General features: G+C 37.1%; 2 protein-coding genes across 5 annotated transcripts in view; one reads left to right on the forward strand and one right to left on the reverse strand.

Annotated features, from left to right (window-relative positions):
* The window catches only part of tacr1a (tachykinin receptor 1a), a gene marked incomplete at its 3' end in the record, with an annotated part of 305,040 nt that extends 298,843 nt beyond the window's left edge, over positions 1-6,197 (reverse strand). For 3 of the 4 annotated variants that reach the window (XR_014627890.1, XM_084413153.1, XM_084413155.1), the window contains exon 1: positions 5,414-6,197. Coding sequence is in view for 3 of the 4 variants with exons in the window: in XM_084413153.1 (XP_084269279.1) it covers positions 5,414-5,820 (407 nt within the window). The remainder of the gene's footprint in view (positions 1-5,413) is intronic. The other variant, XM_084413154.1, reaches the window with a different exon arrangement.
* Positions 6,198-9,033: 2,836 nt separating this feature from the next.
* Positions 9,034-18,805, forward strand: LOC311293652 (tetraspanin-15). Its single transcript, XM_084414080.1, has 8 exons — positions 9,034-9,390; positions 11,353-11,538; positions 11,950-12,024; positions 12,123-12,218; positions 14,350-14,466; positions 15,710-15,760; positions 16,186-16,302; positions 17,261-18,805. Exons 1-8 carry the CDS (start codon positions 9,304-9,306, stop codon positions 17,582-17,584), a joined length of 1,053 nt encoding a protein of 350 aa, XP_084270206.1. The 5' UTR covers positions 9,034-9,303; the 3' UTR covers positions 17,585-18,805.
* The last annotated feature ends 1,811 nt before the right edge of the window (positions 18,806-20,616 follow it).

A 20,616-nucleotide genomic window follows, 5' to 3' on the forward strand; every position in this document is an offset into this window, starting at 1 on the left:
TGTGAAAGCAAAACAAACTTTTCTGACCAATAAAAAATGTATTTAATTTTTTTTAATTAGTCTCCAACTTCCTGGAATGCCCTAGTCTTAATATTCGTAGCTGTCTTTTAGATTCACAGCCTGAATAATGATCAATTTATATTAATAAATTATAGGTTCAGGCCAATTGTTAGGCAGCTGCGTCAGACAATTGTTTTTCTTCTGTGCAAATTTTGAGTCCCTGCATGGATTGTTATGCACACAGAATATTTTTGTTGTTGTTAAGAATACCAATGTCACATTGAAATAATGTAAAATCTGTCATCTTTACTCACCCTTATGTTGTTCTAAAACCATATGACTTTCTTTCTTCTGTGGAACACAAATAAGTGAATATGAATGCGAGTCTTTCACTTTTATTATATAGAAGAACATGCAGGATATTGCCTGCTCTATAATAAAAGTGAAAGGAGAAAGATTAGTTCAAGTTCCAAAATGACAAAAAAGCACCATATAAGCATTGTGAAAAAAGTGTGAAGAACAGACTAAAATCTGTCGTTATTCACTGGAATTTTGACACCACTGACAGCAATCATATTTGGTTTTGTCACATGCAAAAGCCCATGGTATCTGGCAATTACTAGTTTTAATGTGTCATTTCTGCAGTCTATGTGACTTTTGACATGCATTTTTAGAGCTTTTGGTAGGGGGGAACAATTACCAGACCATCTTTTATGAGGCTTTTATGGTGCCGTTTTGTCATTTTGGAGTTTGACAGATCTCCAGATTGACAGATTTTTTTTTGTTCATACAGGTTTAGAAAAATATGGGCGAGTAAATGAATATAACATGTTCATTTCCGGGTGAACTATTGATATTTGAAATCGAATTCCTTAAAGCATAAAAATAAAACATCAAAGAAATAAACGTCAATTTAAATTTTCAATTTTCACTCCACTGATAATGGGAAAACCTTACAGCTGAACCACCAGCGCACACACTTAAGCTTACACGTGATAGACAATCCCAAAAAATGTAAGTAATGCCCTGAAGGACAACATTATCGCATACAGTGCCAGAAAAGATGAGTGAGTAAATGAGGAACTGACAATGAACTCATGGCACACTCTCCAGCAGGTGAAGAGGTCAGACACAGCACCCATACACTGAAGTACATCTGTTTGACATAAGTGGAGCTCAGGGAAACAGATCATCGGTCTGAGCAGCGGCAGGGCTAAATCAATAACGACAACATTCTAGAGCGAGCGGAGATGGACAGTGTGCTTACACAATTTGATGCTTGCAGTGCTCTTCCTTCAAATTTAGCTTTAGTCCTGTAATTTTATTAGGAATCCTATTCCTGCCACACACATGACAGTTTGAGCCTCTGATCCATGTGCCGTCCCACCAGCACACAAATGCTCTTTAGCATGCCGTCACAGCTTGACTTTGAGGTGTGTGTGCTTATCAGTCTACATGTGTTTAAATGCAAGAAATGAAAAGTAAAAACAGTTGATATGTGAGATGTTATATTTGGACAGAGGCAATGGTTTGTTGCTACTAAAGCACGTAACACAATTATGTCACACACTGCAGTTTAGCCCAAGTGATCTGTCTGCACAGAGGTGACAGCCCTGCTGCTGTTTGTGAATGTACACCCGTCTGCATGTGTTAACAAAGCAACAATGACTCAACCAGAGCAACAGAGCTGAAAACTGGGCAAGCAAAACACATCAGACAAAGTGCGTAGGAGAATTTGTATTGCAATAATTATTCATAACTGGGTTTTACTGAATGATTTTAATATACACAGTAATGCAAAATAAGAAGTAAAATCCATGTGAATAAATTTTAAAAATATAATTTATTAACACCTGTTCAACTGCTTATTAACGCAAATATCTAATCTGGCAATCACATGGCAGCAACTCAATGCATTTAGGCATGTAGACATGGGGTGCGTCTCAGCAGCTCTAGCTTCCCCAGGTCGTGAATCAGTATATTGTGTAGACGAATTCGGGCACTGGACAGTAAGGACCCTGGCTCACTATACATTGGGACACCGATGACTATTTTTTTCCGGTGACATGACAACGTCCTCATTGTACAACATCACTACTGGTATTTATGAAGAACATCAGAACTGATTTCTTTCTGACATTATCCTAAATTGTTATTTAAAGTACATTATGATAAAAACATTGCTTGTTTCATATACATGCAATGTTTCAACTGTAAATAAACTTAGCTAGATTCATTACCTGTCTAGTGATGTATGTTTATGCTGAAATATCATTTAAAACCGGTTTGTATTTTTAAAAACATCTATCGCGTGTCATTATGTGTATAGAGAGTTGGCTCAGTGATTTATGTTTTACGCTTCAGAACTTCCATTAAGGGAACATGGTGAGCATGGATGATCCCTGGTTTTCACTTTTTTCAAGAGAGTCAACTCTCTTGACTTTTTAGGGAGCAAACTTTTCAGTGCATTAGTAGGATTATACAATTGAGATAGCCCTTAAAATATCCAACTCCCTGATCAGTGCCCCGACAACTGAAGAGCTGATTGAGACGCACCCATGGTCAAGATGAACTGCATCAGAATGGGAAAGAAAGATGATTTAAGTGACTATGAACGTGGCATGGTTGTTGGTGCCAGACGGGCTGGTCTGGGTATTTCAGAAACTGCTGATAAACTGGGATTTTCAAGCAAAAACCATTGCTAAGGTTTACAGAGAATGTTCAGAAAAAGAGAAGATATCCTGTGAGCGACAATTCTGTTGGCGAAAATGCCCTTGTTGATGCCAGAGGTCAGAGAATGGCCAGAATGGTTCGAGCTGATAGAAAGGCAACATAAACTCAAATAAGAACAAGAAATTGAGGTTACAATTCACACAGGCTCACCAAAATTGGACAGTAGAAGATTGGAAAAACGTTGCCTGCTCTGATCAGTCTCAATTTCTGCCACGACATTCAGATGGTCGGGTCAGAATTTGTGGTAAACAATGAAGCACCTTTGAAATGTGGGGGAATGGGAAATTTGCATCATGGATGTGAAGCCGACAAATCTGCTGCAACTGCGTGATGCGATCATGTCAATATGGACCAAAATCTGTGAGGAATGTTTCCAGCACCTTGTTGAATCTATGCATTGAAGAATTAAGGCAATTCTGAAGTCAAAAGGGATTCAAACCCAGTACTAGCAAGGTGTACAAAACAAAGTGGCCTGTGAGTATGTATATATCCTTACTAAAACGTATATAACGGCTTTGTTATTGCGCCTTTCGTCTTGACTTTCTTAAAGTCGTAATGAAATAGATCTTTTCTCAGACTGAATATTAAAAATAAAAAAATGTAGGGCAGGGACATCTGGGGTTCTGCCTGGTTGGTGATTGGATGGAGGCAGATCTGATTATGAACTTGTAGCCAATTGTAAGAAAGGGGCGGGGTTTAAGCAGACTAAAGGGTTAAAGAACAATCACCAGAGAGAATTCTGTTATTTTTACCGTAGATCGAGTTATGACATTTTGATTAAAAAATACGAGGTAAAACAAAAAGAAAAGAAAAATGAAATACATGAATGAATTGTTGGATGATCACAATATGATCAATAAAATGCATTTATAAAAAAAGGGATAGGGCAAATTTTAATTCCATACTGACTTAACGGTTTCATCTAATATAAAATAATTTGAGGTTTGTCAGCAGCAAGCATTCTGAGAATGCTAATTAAATTTTACTACTACATTACATCTTTAGGCATAATTAAATTTTCCATATTGCCCATTAGTTGATAATAATCACTGCATGACAGAAATCACTTAAAACTGGCTGAAGATAAAACATGCTCGAATTCTACAGAATTATACTACTCCTAGAACTACTTTGAGTGCTTAATGAAAAGCTCTAGACTCTGTAAATGTCTTCTTTATAGGAATTGCTCTAAGTTATTTGTTTGTAAACCCATGATTCATTTGCTGTGTATGCTTCTAAATTTGTCTTCAGAGAATGTAATCTTGGCTTGCTTTTTTTTTCCCCAAAAGAAATCTTTCTAAGATAAATAACCCATTGGTGCGACAAGTATTTCCTCTGGAAGGACCTGGACACACACAGTGCAGTCTTCTCAAGAAGCCGTGCCCTCCATCTCCACTACAGGTCTCTCAGGTAATAGAATTTTAAAGAAGTTCATGTTTCTGCATGTAGATAAATGGCATGTTTTTTTTATATTACCTGTGCTGTCAAAAGGTTAGAAACATGATATCTTACAATTAGAACAGTGTTATGAAAGGTCAGACATTAACTGAAATCTGGAACTTCTTGTGAATAATTCCTTATGCTGCTAGACATGGCAGCTGATGAATGAAGAAACAAAGCAGACACAATCACATCTCAACAACACAAACACTAAAGAAATTAGGGTTTCTAAATGATGACTATGGTAGGCTATGAGTGGGATGACAAATAACCATCATCTATCATATGACATCACAGACATATGACATCTGCCATCTATGCTGTGATCATTTCTAATATAGACATGAAAAGGGCTACAATTTTACACTTGTGTTCACATTGTGAAGGCAGAACTGAACATTGCTAAATGTTATAACATTAGCAACTACATATCCATTGTAACCATAGTTTCTGGCAAAAGTACAGTACACTCTTAGAAAAAAGGTCCAATGGGGTTTAATAGGAACCTATACACTCAGTTTAAAAGAGCCATTTAAATGGTTTTATATGGAGAAATATCTTAAATAATTTGCATATACTTTTCATTAATCCATTACTCCATTTTTACTGATAAAGTACTGTGGGCTATGTTTGCGAGCTGTTTAATTCATAAAATTTAAACTTAATTCATTAAAACTAAATCTATGAAATTATACCATGAACCCTTGACAGAACACCCCCGCCCCCTCTCCCTCTCTCTCTCTCTCCATCTCTCTCTCTCTCTTGAACAAAGATGGCACAAAATCTCATCTCAATACATTTGATCAATGGCTACGGTCTTCTTTTTTCTTTTTTAATTGTCATTTCATCATCATGTAAAGATTTAGTCATTCGAAATAACGTTTAGGTTTCGTTTTTAGGTTAATTGATCTGATTTAATTTCTCTAGATAATAGTGATCTGTGGCGTATTATACCTATATATGTCTATAATGTTTTTAGATTTGTGGAGTAAAAACTATTGAACTGAATAGTAGGCTACGGGGTGGCTCACAATTATGTTATGTTGTACAATCAGGAGGAAAATATTGTAGTTTTTTGTAATGGGCAGTTTTACGAAAAAGTCATACATTTTTAACACATTTATTTAATATAGCGTCATTTATATGTTGTACATTTTGTACAACGACAGAACATGCACAAGCACAGCCAGTCCCAATGCCATGCGCGTGTCATTGTGTGAATGGGAATGAAGGAACTTACCTGTCGAGCGCAATCGCGCTCATTGAATATATGGAAGCGAAGACGGCGGCTATAGGAAAGAAGTTGTGGAATCGGCAGTAATAGAGTCCGAAATACCACTCGTTGTGCACGGAGTAAACAAAGTTTATAACGGTGTTGAATGCGGACATTGACGCTTCAGCGAACGCCAAGTTCACAAGGAAATAGTTCGTCACGGTTCTCATTCGTTTGTGCGCTAAAATGATCCATATTACCGTAACATTTCCCACCACGGAGACAATGACAATTGTGCTGTAAGCCACTGCCCAGAGCACTATCCTCCAAGCAGGTTGCACAAACTGGTTCCAGTATATCTCGGTTTCATTTTGTTCGATGTAGTTGTTTGTCCAGTTACTTTGGAAGTCATTGGAAGTGATGAGCGAATCCATTCCTGTCGGGAAAATGTTAAATGAGATTTCAATATATTGTTTATTTTCTTTTATGCTGGGTGTCGTATTAATGTTAAATCGACCATGTTCCCTTTCGAGAAAAAGGTCAAATTGTTGAGTTTACTGGCGCAAATGGTGTTCCGAACAGTATTCTTCAATTGTCTTCTCTGATAAGGGAAGATGATCCCTTTGTTCCTTCAAACAAGACAGCAGAACAGATCGCAACGGATTCTTCCTTCACTTTTCCTCATCACGAAACCAATTTTAGCTCTTGGTTACACACACCTCACTACTCTGAGCGTCACTGCCAAGTGCGCAGCGCGTGCTTAAGAGAAGTCGCGCGCACACAGGAGCAGATGCTGCGAACACGCGGCTCTGAGAGGAAACGAAGGGACGAGCCCTTTCAAATACAGTTCTCTCTTTTTAATCGGTAGGAAACCGATTCTATTCTGCATATGTAATTCAGAGCGCGCCAGGTGTGCCACGCAGATAGAAAGATGATTTTTTTAATTTATTTTTTTGGTCGCGCGCAGATGCTGTGAGCACGAGGTAATGAAACTAATAGAATCAAGGGTTTGGAAATCCATTTCTTTTTAATATGAAATGCCATTCATTCAGAGCTCACCTTGTAAGCAAGTTGAAAGATGTTGTTTGGTTCTTTCAGATTGGACAGAAAAAGCCAAAAAATAATATGGATAAAGCCAATAGGCTTCTATCACGTTCAAACTTTTGACATTGATAACGGTATAAATTGCGCTGGGAACGTCTTCCTTTCGACATCAAACCAATGATTTACACCAAGTCATTTCAATTTTGTCACAAGTAATTCAATAAAAGTTCACGGTCTCCCCCTGGTGGTTCCATCTGAATGCGCGTTAAACTTAAGCTCAATCAGCCAGTCTGTTAAGACAATGTACATGACGGACAATGTTGTGTAAACTTTTATTATTTTTCAACTGGATCTGGACAGCTACAGGATCAGTTGGAACACTAGGCTAACTGCAAGCCAAGGTTTGCCCATCAATGACATGCCATACGTCGCTGATCTGAATGGCCACAAATCCCTACATCCATGTTCCAACATTCAGTGGAAAGCCTTCCAAGAAGACTGTAAGCTGTTATGGCTGCAAAGGAAGGGATTAATGCTTTTTTGCCATGTTCTAAACAAGATGGGAGCATCAGTGTGATGTGTGATATGCAGCCTGACACGCTGTTCCACTTCATCCTAAAGGTGTTCGTTGAGTTTTTGTGGAGGCCTTTTTCTTCCACATCAGACACAGTAAATCATTTCTGAATGGATGGCGCTTTTCAGCGGGTGTTTTCATTCTTTTGGCCATAATTTCACTGCCATCATGCAGCATATGAATTCATGCATTATTCAAGAATGTGTCCACATAACAAAGGGATGTTTTGATACTAGATGACTCAGAGTAAGCCCAGGGAACTGCCATTTAAAGAGCAATTTTTCAGCATTTTAGTGAATCATTCAATTTCTTTATTTCTTTATTTTTGGATTTTAATTTATAAAGAAGGTTGATTGAGATTTGTGATAATCAGAGTGACTTTTTTTGCTGACAGGTTTTGTTATTTGCCTTGTTCTTTCTGCTTTAGAAGTGGTTGGTTTCTGCAGCTCTCTGTAATGATTTGAAATAAACCCCTTTTTAGATCATCTCACACCAAGGAAAAGATTGATGGTGCTATCTTCTTTTCACGGTTAGAGTTTAAGTTTGTTTTCTTCTTGTATAAAAAAAAAAAAAAAAAATCCATAACTCAATGCAAATACTCCACAGGCATGCAAATTCCATTGTTTAGCCATCAATTCAATGGGTTTAGGGGGGTTGGAAAGTCCATCACATGCATTAGCTGAATTTCAGATTCCTTCAAGAACCTCTATTGGATTTAGGGATGCATATAATTGGGATGTGGCGTGGCAACTCATCAATGTTAATTAACCATGTATCATGACAGCATCTGGGTTGCTGACAATTCCACCCACACATATGGGTATAGTTTTTATTTCCTTCTTAGCTCTTTTTGCATTGTTTTTGTTTTGTTGACTGTATAAGATATTTTCTGTTATTAAACCAGTCAAGAATATCTGAAGGAAATTGGTTCACTCAAAAGATTCAGTGCATGCAGAAAATATCTTGCCAATCCTTTTAATGCTCTCATCTTTTTATCAGTCCTGTGTGCACTCATACCTTCTTTTTGATTATAGCAACATGTAATATCCTCTGGCAAGGAGCTCTGCTCAACAAATCAAGATTTGGCTGACCACTGGTTGTCCACAAGAAAGAAATCAGAAATATAATTTCACACACCAACTGTCATCCATACTGGGGGCATACTGTTTAATGCTGCCCAACACCTTCATTCATTTAAAAAATATATCTTGACTCTTCTGTGCCTCTTGATAAATCTGGGCATGCGTGTAACTGAATTCAAGACTTTGAATAAAAATGAATAAGTGATTTGGTTTGTATTGTCCATCTATCCAGTGTTAACTGAATCTAATAATGTGGAATGGCAGAAGCAGAAGAAATGCAAATAATATTTTTCAATATGTTCCATTAAAAATATTTATATTGCATCTGGTTGTTCACCTTTCACAAATGTCTTTACTATAGTCCATGAACACTGAATAGTACACTTTTAAGAGTGAAGTTATTTAATTCATTCAGGCATGCATGGGTAAACATGTCAATGATATGGCAGAGACTGTTTCTCTAAATGTATTTAATCATTTTTATATAGATCCTCTGAGATTTTTCCCTGCGGCGAAAAGCTGGAGGGTTTAAGAGCTGTTTTTCTAGAAAAAAATACTTTTGAAAAACGTAATTACAGCCAACAAGCTACCCGAGAGATTGCCTAATCAATGTCTGTGAGCATGCTGTGTATGTACACCTGGGGGAAAAAATAGATTTTTTTTTTTATTATGTATTGTCATAAGAAGTGAACAACAAGTAGCCTACTTCTGAGGATTAAAGCTATTGTTGTGACACATCTTAAAGAGATACTTTCTTTGGCATGTTTAATAAGCTTTAGTTCTTCAAGCTAGACAGCCTAAATCTTTTATAAAACATATGTCAATTGGCTGGCATGGGCTTGTAAAGTCAATGAATGTGTCAAGATATCTGAAGGGAGTCTCGTTTATTCGTTTTACATGGAAAGTATATGTGATCTTTAATTCTGTGCTGGCCCTTTAAAAGGTTTGTTTAGCATGTTGTTTGGCGGAGCGGAAGTTATTATTGGGATAAGACTAAGAGTTACATCTTACAGCTGCTGATGTGTTTTTCAAAACAGTTCAGAGGAATCTACAGCCAAGTTGAATACTTGACGGAAGTGCTTATTATGTGTTCGGACGGGTCTTAAAAACAGTCTTCTGTCTCGCTTAGAACTAAGGTTCATTGAGCCTTAGCGGCATCGGCTAACATCTGAATGCACGGAAAGCTCGAATAACTGAACTCAATTAATGCTGTCACCATGCCGTCTTACGAAGAATTGAGAAAAACCAATCACTTCTATTATTTCGTTAAGTTCTCTCTAAATATCTATTCAATGCTATTCTCGGTAAGTGTTCGTTTAAACGGAAAGATGTTCTAGCCTACTAACGTTAGCATTTCTTTGTTTCTCCCTCACCTCACAGATACTTGCCCTGAATGAGTACGCTCATGTGTTTGTGTTGAACGTACAGTAGACTATATGTAGTCGTACTAACTTTGACCGTGTCTACCTGGTAATTTTGGGATGCATATTAGCCTTACTCAAGTAAAAATTTCTCAGCTGAGCTTTGTAGCTCAGTAAAGAAAATAGACATTCGCTGCTGGCAGATTTAAAGGCGCAAGACGCTGTTATTGTTGCTGTATCACGCTATATATATATATATATTTTTTTAATGGTTCTTGTAAATGATTAGTGGCTGTAGTAGGCTAATATTGAAAAAATAGACTTAAACATAATCTATTTTCTTTGCTTTCTTGTCCTATCGAGTCTAAAGGCTATAACTTGTCTAAGGTCCTGGATAGAATATAGATCCATAAATAAGATAGATATAGAAATGTCTATTAGGGATGCAGAATTATTGCAAAAATGATTGTTTATTGGGCCTTTTTGTGACTAAAATATCAGATATTTATTGACCGCCACTGAATATTAAATTTATTCTGCTCATTTAATCTAGTATCTAGTATTAACATAAAGTGATAGTGATATGGTAAACATGCATTTATAACAGAGTTTATGCTAATTTGAATAAATAAATAAACTATTTATGAAGGTTGTTGTACTTTTTTCCCCCAAAAAATTAAAATTATGCATCATTACATGTACAATATGCGGTCTTAAAGAGATGGCATCCTACAAGAGAGAGTGCCGTTAAAGGGTTAAATGTCTGGGATCTCTTCTCTAATGAAGTTTTTTTTAGAGACTATTTATCCCTCTTGTTTTGAGGATAAAAAAATACTTAGTTTAAATAAATCCATCCTTTATAATCTGCATTGTAAGGTTTTGATGCCTACACTTACTTTTATTTGAATGTTTTTACTATATTTAGATTTTTTTTTTAAACAAAGTATTTTAGCAGTTATTGGCCATAACAGGAAAATAATAATTGTCTTATCAGTATCGGAAAAAAAATAAACATTTTGTGCATCCCTAAAATCTATATATTTCTTTGTTTTAATGTCTGGTTTTGATATTTTAAGTCTCAGGTCTGTAAGTTATGTGTTGATTCCTAAGAATTGGCAATCCTTTGCTTAATAACCAGCAACCGTTAAGATTTATTTATTGAATTCAACAAGGAACAGAGTATTCTTCTTGACTCACAACCAGAGTGTTCTGTCTTCTCACAGGAAATTCAATAAGTCATTGCCATATGGGAGTATCTTTACTATTATAGCGAACATGATGTTACAAGCAGAAAAGCCTCTCAGGATATTCTTCAATTATCTCTTCATTTCTTTCTCTCCCTTTCTTTACTCTTAAGCTTGGCTTGCAGCCTTTACACTTCCACATCACTAAAACACCACCATCTATCAATTAATAGAAAATAACTGAAGATGTCAGGAATCTGAAATTGACGGATGATTAATCAGCCAAACAAGACTTATTAAATTAACCCTCTAGAAAGAACAGTCAAGGAAGAAAATTGAAAATGAAGTGGTTTTAGTTAGCATGCTTTGTACTAATGTAGTCTTTTGTTAGGATACAAATTGATATTAAGGCTGCTACATCAATCTTCTTTATGATTTGCGTCATTCCATTGACATTGTGCATTTTAGCTAAGCACTCTGAGAATTACATCTGCATCTTAGGGATTAATGTGAGGAACACAAATGATACAGTACATTTTTGGATTTTGCATCAGATGACTTATCTGCATGACTTGGTTGTGCATTGAAACATTGATTTCAACTTCATATCTTTGTTACATGTCTAATCGAATCATGTAAACGTAATGTTGTGGAATTATGTAAGCTGATGTGACTTGTACAAATGTTTTACCAAACCAACCACTGCCCCTGTTCCCCTCAGTTGCTCGGTCTGTGCGTGCTATGTATTGGAGTGTATGCAGAAGTGGAGAGACAGAAGAATCGCACCCTGGAGGGGGTGTTTTTGGCTCCTGCCGTGGTCCTCATACTGCTGGGTCTCGTCATGTTTACTGTGTCTGTTATTGGGATGGTGGGATCTCTCAGGGACAACAAGACTCTGCTGCACATGGTGAGTGTTGCTTGTCTGAACATACAGTATGTGTGCCAAGCTTCTACCATTTTACTGGTGCTATTTTTGGTTGTGACTTTAAAGGATAGTTCAGCCCAAAATGAACATTCTGTCATCTCACTCTCATGCCTTTTCAAACCATAAGACTTTTGTTTGTCTTTGGAACACAAATGAAGACATTTTTATTGAAATCTAAGAGATTTCTGTCCCTCCATTGAAAGCCCCGCTCATAAAGAGATGGTCAAATAAATCCATATGATTCGAGCGGATTAATCCAACTCTTCTGAAGAGACATGATCGCTTCATTCAGAAATATCTTCAATTGTGTTCCAAAGATGAACAGAAGTCTTAGAATGACTAATGACTTTTATTTTGGATTACCTAACCCTTTAAATAACCCTTTCCATGCAGTTCCTGTGTGTCCTGTGTGTTTTGCTGGCTCTCCAGGCTCTTGCCCTCATCATTGCCCTGATATTTGAGAAGACGGTAAGACATTGAGAGCAGAGAGAATGTTGTTACGGTTATACGGTATGGTTACGGTATGCGGTTTGTTGTTAATGAGTCCAAATCTTCTCTGTCTTTAGACAATCAAATTATTTCAGAAAAGTATACGTGAGGGAATCAAGCACTACTATGATGACCTGGACTTCAAGAACATATTGGACTACGTGCAAGAGAAGGTTGTTTCCCTAACTGTTATTACTATAAGTGTGTTATACACCCACCCTAATATGGTCTACAATACATCAAGCCAGCCATAAATAATGTCCATCTTTCTAGCAGAAACACATAGTTTGTGTCAATTAAAATCCCTTTCGTCCCCGTAATCTCACAAAAATGAGTTTTCTCATAGCAGATGTCGCTACGCAGTCACCTGCATCATAAATGGTCAAAACTTTTGAATGGTTCTGTAATCCAGCTTTATACACATTTTAATATGGCATTTAAAAAAATAAATAATAATACTTTTATTCAGTAAGGACACATTAAGTTGATCAAAAGTGACACGACTGTTTAATAATGTAAAATTTCTACTTCACAAATGCTTTTCTATCTATTCATCAAATAACTATGAACATTTTTTTAATCAGTATTCAAAAAAAATTAAGCAACACAACTGTTTTTAACTTTGGTAATAATAATGTTTCTTGAGATACAAATCAGCATATTAGAATGAATAGGTTTTTTTTTTACGAAGGATCATGTGACACTGAAGATGCTTAAAATTCAGCTTTGAAAGTGACATGTGAAGGCCATACTCAGAATTTGTACTCTGCGTTTAACCCATCCAAGTAAAAGGCACAATATGTAACTTTTTTGCTTTAAAAATAGCAAAAATCACTATATCTATGTTATATATTTTTTTTAGTTGTGTACTTACATTATCCCGACTGTTTCCAACAACTTTCAAACCAGGAGAAATTTGTAATTTAATTCGAAGACACGTCCCGTTTCTTTATTTCCGTTTTGTCGCCGTCAATGGCGTCATATCCGCGATGTCCCTGGTTTCCGCTCGTACTGCCATAGCAACCAGAGCCCTCTGATAGTAACGAAGGAAGGCGACTGACGTGGACAACTGTGTAGTTCGCAGTGTCTATTTGCACGATGTTGTTGTTTCGTTCAAACATTATGGACCATGGCAAGATGACTTTGGATAAAAAAGAGAACTAAAACGAGAATCAATATCAGCGCGGTGTTTTCGAGATGCCGAGAGCTCCCATAGACAGTATATAAACAAGAGCTCCACGTCCGAGACTTCGACCGCTCCTTCATGTACTTTATTAAACAGGTGAGCACATTTACATAAAACTAATCAATGTTATATAGTTCAACAATGATAAAATGTTAGAATATGATCTGTATGTTATTCTAATGTTGATCTAGCTTACTGCTAGCCTCATACAGACAAACTAACACATACATTTCAACACATTCAAATGCAGTTTAGTGTGATAGTGTAATGTTAGACCAAGTGAAACAGCGCTGCGTTACCTCACAAGTTTAATTTGTCTAATAAACTGACCTGTGAGTTGTAATTCTGCACTTGCGTGTAGTTCGGTAGAATGAAATGTCCATATTCCTTTTATATCCGCGGGACTCGCGTCGCGTGTGGAGCTGATTGCTGTCTCTTAGTAATCCCGAACTGCTTCATATCACAGTCATGATAAAAACATCGATGTATTCAGTCATCCATAAACATTATTAGATGGGTCGGCTTGACGTTGACGACAAGATCCATAATTCTTAGCAAATGATGCGTCATCAAACTACGCCTTTGTTATTGTGAAGAGGTTAGCGACCCCTAGCGGCGGAAAATATTACATACTGTACGTTTAATGCACACACATTAGGAGTAGTGAATACACATTGCAAACTTTGGACCACTCTTCAAATGCACACACCTGGAGCAGTCATTTTGCTGTGGAGCAGTTGTGGATTAGGTGCCTTATAGGTGCCGGTATTGAGAATAGAACCCACGACATTCGGGTTACCAGTCTGACTCTCCATTAGGCCATGAAAATAGAAAACCGTTATTTTTAAATAGTAAATGTAAATTTGATCAAATAAATGCAGCCTTGGTGAGCATAAGTGACTTTTTTTTCAACCACAAAAAAAAAAAAAAATCTTACCGAACACAAACTTTTCAACTGTAGTGTATTTTTGATTTATATTTTATATGAAATATTTTATTTTAAATATTTATTTATAAAGGCTTATATATTATCTATTGTCATGTTAAGAAGGAAACTGTCACTCAAAATTATAAATAAAATTTCCTTTTATAATGACTCTCTTGGTTTGTCTTTTCAGTTTTCTTGTTGTGGGGGAGACGAGTACAAGGATTGGGAAGTAAACCAGTACCACTTCTGCAATGGCACGAGTCCTTTGGCCTGCGGCGTTCCCTACACCTGCTGCATCCGTCAAAGTGTTAGTCATTACATGTTCTTCTTTCAGTCATGATACATTAATCATGCATATGTCGGCCCAGCACGCGGCAGTCTGACGAGAAAAGCTTTTTTGCAGTGGAATCAGTCTGACCCACGGGTCTGTGAGAGTGGGGAGCTGATTTCTGAGCTTTTTTCTGGTGGGTTAGAGAGCTTTCTAGTAAACGCTGTTCTCCATGAGTCAGTGGAGAGTGCATCATGATGGAGAGGATTTAATTTGCCTTCCCTATGCTGTAGAGAGTCTCTTCCTCTTTATCAGCACCTCTCTCTCTCTCTCTCTCTCTCTCTCTCTCAGAGTTAATGAATGTTGATTGGGCACTAATGCACTGTTCTCCTTTCGGTATGACAGCTTACTATGCAGTGAGCGAGCACAGGCCTTTTCAAGCTAATGAAACATCACCAACATAATCAAGACTTCCTTAGAATATTCTTTACATCCTGTCTTATTTTTTCCATTCTCATCCTAGGTAATTCAGATATACTGTAGTTGCCTTTATGTGAGACAGAATTTTCAGATCATAAATCTGTGATATTTGACTTCAGATGGTAAATAATCTATTTCTAGGTGAATATGTTCAGGAATCTGCTGATTTCTGTAGCATTGTTTGCTGATGTTTTGAGGGGAAAACAGTGTGTTGTGCTCTTATTGGTTGCTGAAAGCATAATCAGATTATCCAAAATATTTATGGCATAACGGACCTTAAAATTCTGTGTAGATATGTGGAACTGACACTTTCTTCACCCTGTACCCTTATTAACGAAGCCCTGCTGGTGTTCTCCATCTGTTTCAAACCACATCATATTATAATATGGCATCTGGTAGCTGTTGCCGACCTGTTTTGAGACACAAGAGTTGAAGTGTCACATGGTACGGAATGTATGAGAGGAATTGGACTGTGCTTTTGGGAGCAGGCAGGTTTACAGTCTATTTGTAATCTGATTAGATGGACTCCCTGTTTATCAGTCCTATTACAGATTCCATCACTACAGTGACCCTCTGCTTTAATGATTACATCAACATGATTATAAGTGTGTGCTGAAATTCCATAATGAATATGAAATTAATTTTAAGGGTCAAAGGACAAAATTTTAAGTTTGCCAATGCTCTTCTGCTCCAACAGCGTCAAGCTGACCAAATGCCACTTCTCACTTGAGAAGGTTTTCAAAAACATAATATGCAAGTTACTAAATAGTCCTGTGTGTGTGTTTTTTTTTTTTTTTATCAGGTCGGAGAAGTTGTGAACACACTTTGTGGCTACAAAACTATAAGTAAGCAGGTAAGTGGAGCTCTCGGGGGTCTCATTTTAAGTCCACATTCTTGTAATGGCCTGCAACCAGCCATCACTGACTGATTTTAAATGACTTGCGTCATTTTACATAATACTCACTCTGATGCGGTTGGAGAGAATTATTTGCTGGACCTTGACGCATGAAATGATTTTTAAAGGAGAAGCTGGGACAGGAAAACAAAAACCTTCGATAGCCATTTCGAGTGCAATCATCTGTAATGGTTGCTTCATTCCTTTGTTTTTTCCATAGATGAAAACCAAGCAAATCACATCAGAGCCATTACTAGCACCACCTCCATTATGCCATTACGATGGACTTTAGTTGTGATATTTTAATTTTGTTTCTGTCATAGAATCAGAGCATTACCTGCCGCCTGTACCGAATTTGTTTCTTTCTCTCCTCTGTATTACAGCGTGAAGCTGTAGATGGCATAATTCATGTGCGTGGCTGCATACATGCTGTGAACCTGTGGATGGGAGACAACATTGGCGCTACTATCGGAATTTGCTGCGCGGTTGGACTGCCACAGGTTTTGGAAACATCTTTCCCTTCTTGTGCTTCCTGTTTATTACTTATCTTATCCTGAAATTTATGTATCTCTTTTCCTTCTGCACTTTTTTTTATCTCCCCTGCCATTCCACATTTCCATTTTGATTGCCTACTACCTATTCTGTTTGACTCTTCCCTCATTAGAGACTCCTCTTCCAAACAATAAATTATAGAAAAAGGGCATCTGCACTGACCAATGCAAATACCCAAAAGAGGGGTGCATGACTTGGAGAAGCTGGTGCCTAGTCTTGCTAATTTTAGCAAACTTGAAAACTCATCTTGCCCCTTGCTGAGATGAGGGAAGAGATCACATTAAATGCAACCTCATGTCTGTGCTGCTACATTATGCATTAATCCTCAAATTAGAGCAGAGGGACAGACCATTTACACAAATATGATGGAATGTGACAAAACACCTGCCTGGTAAATGACGGTATGGCTGCATTAGTGATCTGCTTCGATATGTGCACAGTAAACTATATTGTATCACATTTTTAATAAAAAATACCTCAAATGAAAGCTATAAATGTATCACTTATACATGCACAAGGTGACTTGTGCTTTGATCGAAATTATTAAAAGTATAAACAGAGTTTTTACACTACCGTCAGGGTCGGTGTCCCTTCAGAAAGATCCTTCAGAAATCATTCTAATATGCTGGATTTTTGTGGAAACCGTGATAGATTTTTTTTTCCAGGATTCTTTGATGAATAGACAGTTCAAAAGAATAGCATTTAGAAACTTTTGTAATTATAAAAGTCTTTTACTTTTTATCAACTTAATGTGTCCTTGCTGACTTTTTTTTTGCATTCATCAACATGCAGTAACACACTGGGGGTGTCACTAACTATCTGTTTCATCTGCAGATAAGGTGTAAAATAAACCTTTTTTAGTAATCCATCAAAAAAAAAAAAAAAAACCTTTAATGTTTCTTTCAGCTTCTTGGTATTCTCCTGAGCTGTGTCTTCTGGAATCTTTTGGTGGAGATGAGTGAGTCTGAAGACATGGTGGACTTTAAATTCCTAAAACGTGGTTTCGAGTACAGCGAACTGGACCTCTCGGGTGCTGGATGGTGTATGTGTCTACCTCGTGACGAAGGGTACCTGCCTGTACCTGTAGCAGAGCCTGACACCTGGACTCCAGACCCCATCCCTTTTGACCTGGAACAAAAGCAGCTCAAAATAGCATTTAAACATTCCCAACTAAAGAGCCAAGGATTTGTGTCAGGTTCGGGAATGGATGAAGTGGACAATCGAGCTTAAGAACCACAAAGAAAAAAAAGTTGCATCTTAAGCATATTGTTTTTTTTTATTGTTATTTGTATATAAAAAGGTTTGCCCTTGCACTGTGTTAAGATAAAGTGAGTTAGTTGCACTACATGTTGGTAAAAATGTTTTTAGGCATGAAAAAAGGAGAGGTTTGTATAAAACATTTGGTAATTGAGGGAATCAAGGTAGGAGATATCCACAGGCTTGTATAATCAAACATTTAAGAACATATCACTTCAAATGCTGTTTACATAGTCTGTTATTTTTCACCATTTTAATTCATTCCGTGTCTTATGGGATTAAGGGAGTTTGACTTGTTTTATTGATCATATTGTCATTTAATAGTTTATAAGGTGCATAGAAAGGATTCTATTAATTAATAGTTGGCAATCAATTTTTTTAATGTTTTAAAAAATAATTTATGATGTTCTTTAGGCCTATATTTCAATAAGTTCAAGGAAATTGGTAGTTTTGGAATTCGTCAAAGATTATGACTGTTGTGACTGGCAGATGAAGCTGGGCATTCATCTCTAGTCTATGCATTGTTTCTAAAATGTTTTATATTCATGGTTTAATTGTTTTTATATTACACTACTGTTATGAACCCAACTCTCAGAGAATTGAAGGAACATAGGAATATTATGGATCTTCTTTTTCTTTTAAAAGAGCATGTGGTTCGTGTAATGCCGAAATTGTTCTTTAACGGTAATAAGTACCAATGAAATTATTTATTAAAGTGTTGCCTTAAGTACATCAGAAGCTTTCTTACCTCAGGCTATTCTGGAATAGCCGCATTGATTTGCAGGTAATTTGTAGATAGGATTTTTTATTTTTTTTTAAAGGGAGTCCTGGCATTGTTTAACACTACTTGAAGTTTAATTTGTCTTGAAGTAAGGCTAAAAATTAATGTTTAGTTGTCATAAACTGCTGTTTTAAATGTGTAGCCCATGTTTTATCTTTCTTAGGTGTATAAAAATATTGAAAAAAGTTTGGCTTGAAGGATGTCATAATTACGACTCTCTGCCATAAATGTACAAAACCCACCTTTTAGCTGTTGGTAGTCATTCTGAAATACCTCACAATCGCACACCTTTGCTAATAGACATTTTGATGATTTTGTTAAAGTTGATTGCTGCGCTCCAGCTAATGTAGCTCTGGTTTTGTAGTAACATTAATGTGACTTTCAATAAAATTTGCTTGAATTAACCTTTTAAATATGTCTTGCTGGTTATTTTGTTGAATAAAACACCAAAGTCTCTTGAGCCTTGTAGTGGTGCGATAAGTGGAGATGTGAAAACCTCTGAGGATCTGGGCATGTGGGTTCTTGGAAACTCGTCACCTGAACCCTTGAACATCTAAGCCGTTTTCTAGTGCGTAATCACACTTTCAAATTGTTCTGAAGCAGAAATGTTGCATAATGACGTCCCAGTGGTTCTGTAAGACTATTGTATTTTTCAAATAACTCAAATTGGATTTAAGGACACTGATTTCAACTTGGCATATTTTTTATTGATTCTGCCTTCAGTCCATCATCATAACACATCAATTATATTAATTCATGTGCAGAGCGATCTATCTTCAACCTCTCTCTCATTATTTCCTCAATGCTCACGCCACTTTCCCCTTCATGCTGATGGCCATCAAAAGGCAGCATGTGTAATAATTATAGCTGGTGTCTCAATGGGAGGAAATGAACTGCTGCACCGAAAATTACACTTCATGCGCTGAGCAGAGAACAAAATGCATCCACACTGGCGTAATTATGATAATAATAACAGTAATTAACAATTGTTGACTTGAGGGACGCTCAAGGATGGCTTTTCGGTTCTGTGAATGAGTGCATCAAAAGAGGATAAGGCAAGGGAATCAAGTGATGCACTACTAACAGATGAATAGTCAATGCTCAAGTATAGATGTTCTTTCCCATTAGGGATCTGGAAATGCTGATGGGGGTTGGGGTGAAAAGGGAGTAAAATCCAAATATTCAAGTTAAGAAGCTTAGAGAATCTGGTTATTTACTGAATTACTCTTAATAGTTAAACAGAGCCACTGCAGTGAGCCAGCAAGGGCAAAAAGATACAGTGCCTTGCGAAAGTATTCATACCCCTCAAATTGTTTTGTTGCTGCCTTATGTTAAATTATTTTAAATTACTTTTCCCCCATCACATCTTTTTTTTTTTTTTTTTTACTCCATACACCATAATGACAAATCAAAAACAGATTTGAAAATGTATTCATTGCATATGTATTTGTACCCTTAACTGGGATACTTGGTTGAAGCACCTTTACAGCCTAAAGTCTTTTTGGGTATGATGCGACAAGCTTTGCACATCTGCATTTGGTTATTTTTATGCCATTCTTCTCCTCAGATCCTCTCAAGCTCAGTCAGATTGGATGGGGACCGTTGGTGGACAGCCATTTTCAGGTTTCTCCAGAGATGTTGGATTGGGTTCAACTTTGGGCTCTGGCTGGGCCAATCAATGACATTCACAGAGTTGTCCATAAGCCACTCTTGCATTGTTTTAGGGTCTGTGCCTAGGGTCATTGTCCTGTTGGAAGGTGAACCTTCTGCCCTGTCCGATGTTCTGAATGCTCTGACTAGGTTTTCATTAAGGCTAACTCTATTTTGATGCGTTGAGTTTCCTTCTACCCTGACGAGTCCCCCAGTCCCTGCCGCTGAAAATCTCCAAGAGCATGATGATGCTGCTACCACAACTTTACTGTTGGGATGGTATTGTGCAGGTGATGAAAAGTGCCTGCTTCCCTGTTTAGAACTGAGGTACATCAGTCCATAGAATCTTGTTTCTCACAGTCTCAGAGAGTCCTTTAGCCGTTTTTTGTGCTTTAGCAAATTTCAAGTGTTTTTGTCATGTGTCTTCACTAAGGACAGACTTGAGTCTGGCCACTCTGCCATAAAGCCCATATAAGTGGTGTATGTGGGCATTTGCTCTGATATGCATTTTCAGCTGTTAGACCTTTTATTGAGAGGTGTGTGCCTTTTCAAATCATACCCATTCAATTAAATT

Source organism: Rutilus rutilus (genome assembly GCF_951802725.1).
Source record: "Rutilus rutilus genome assembly, chromosome: 7".
NCBI lineage: Eukaryota > Metazoa > Chordata > Actinopteri > Cypriniformes > Leuciscidae > Rutilus > Rutilus rutilus.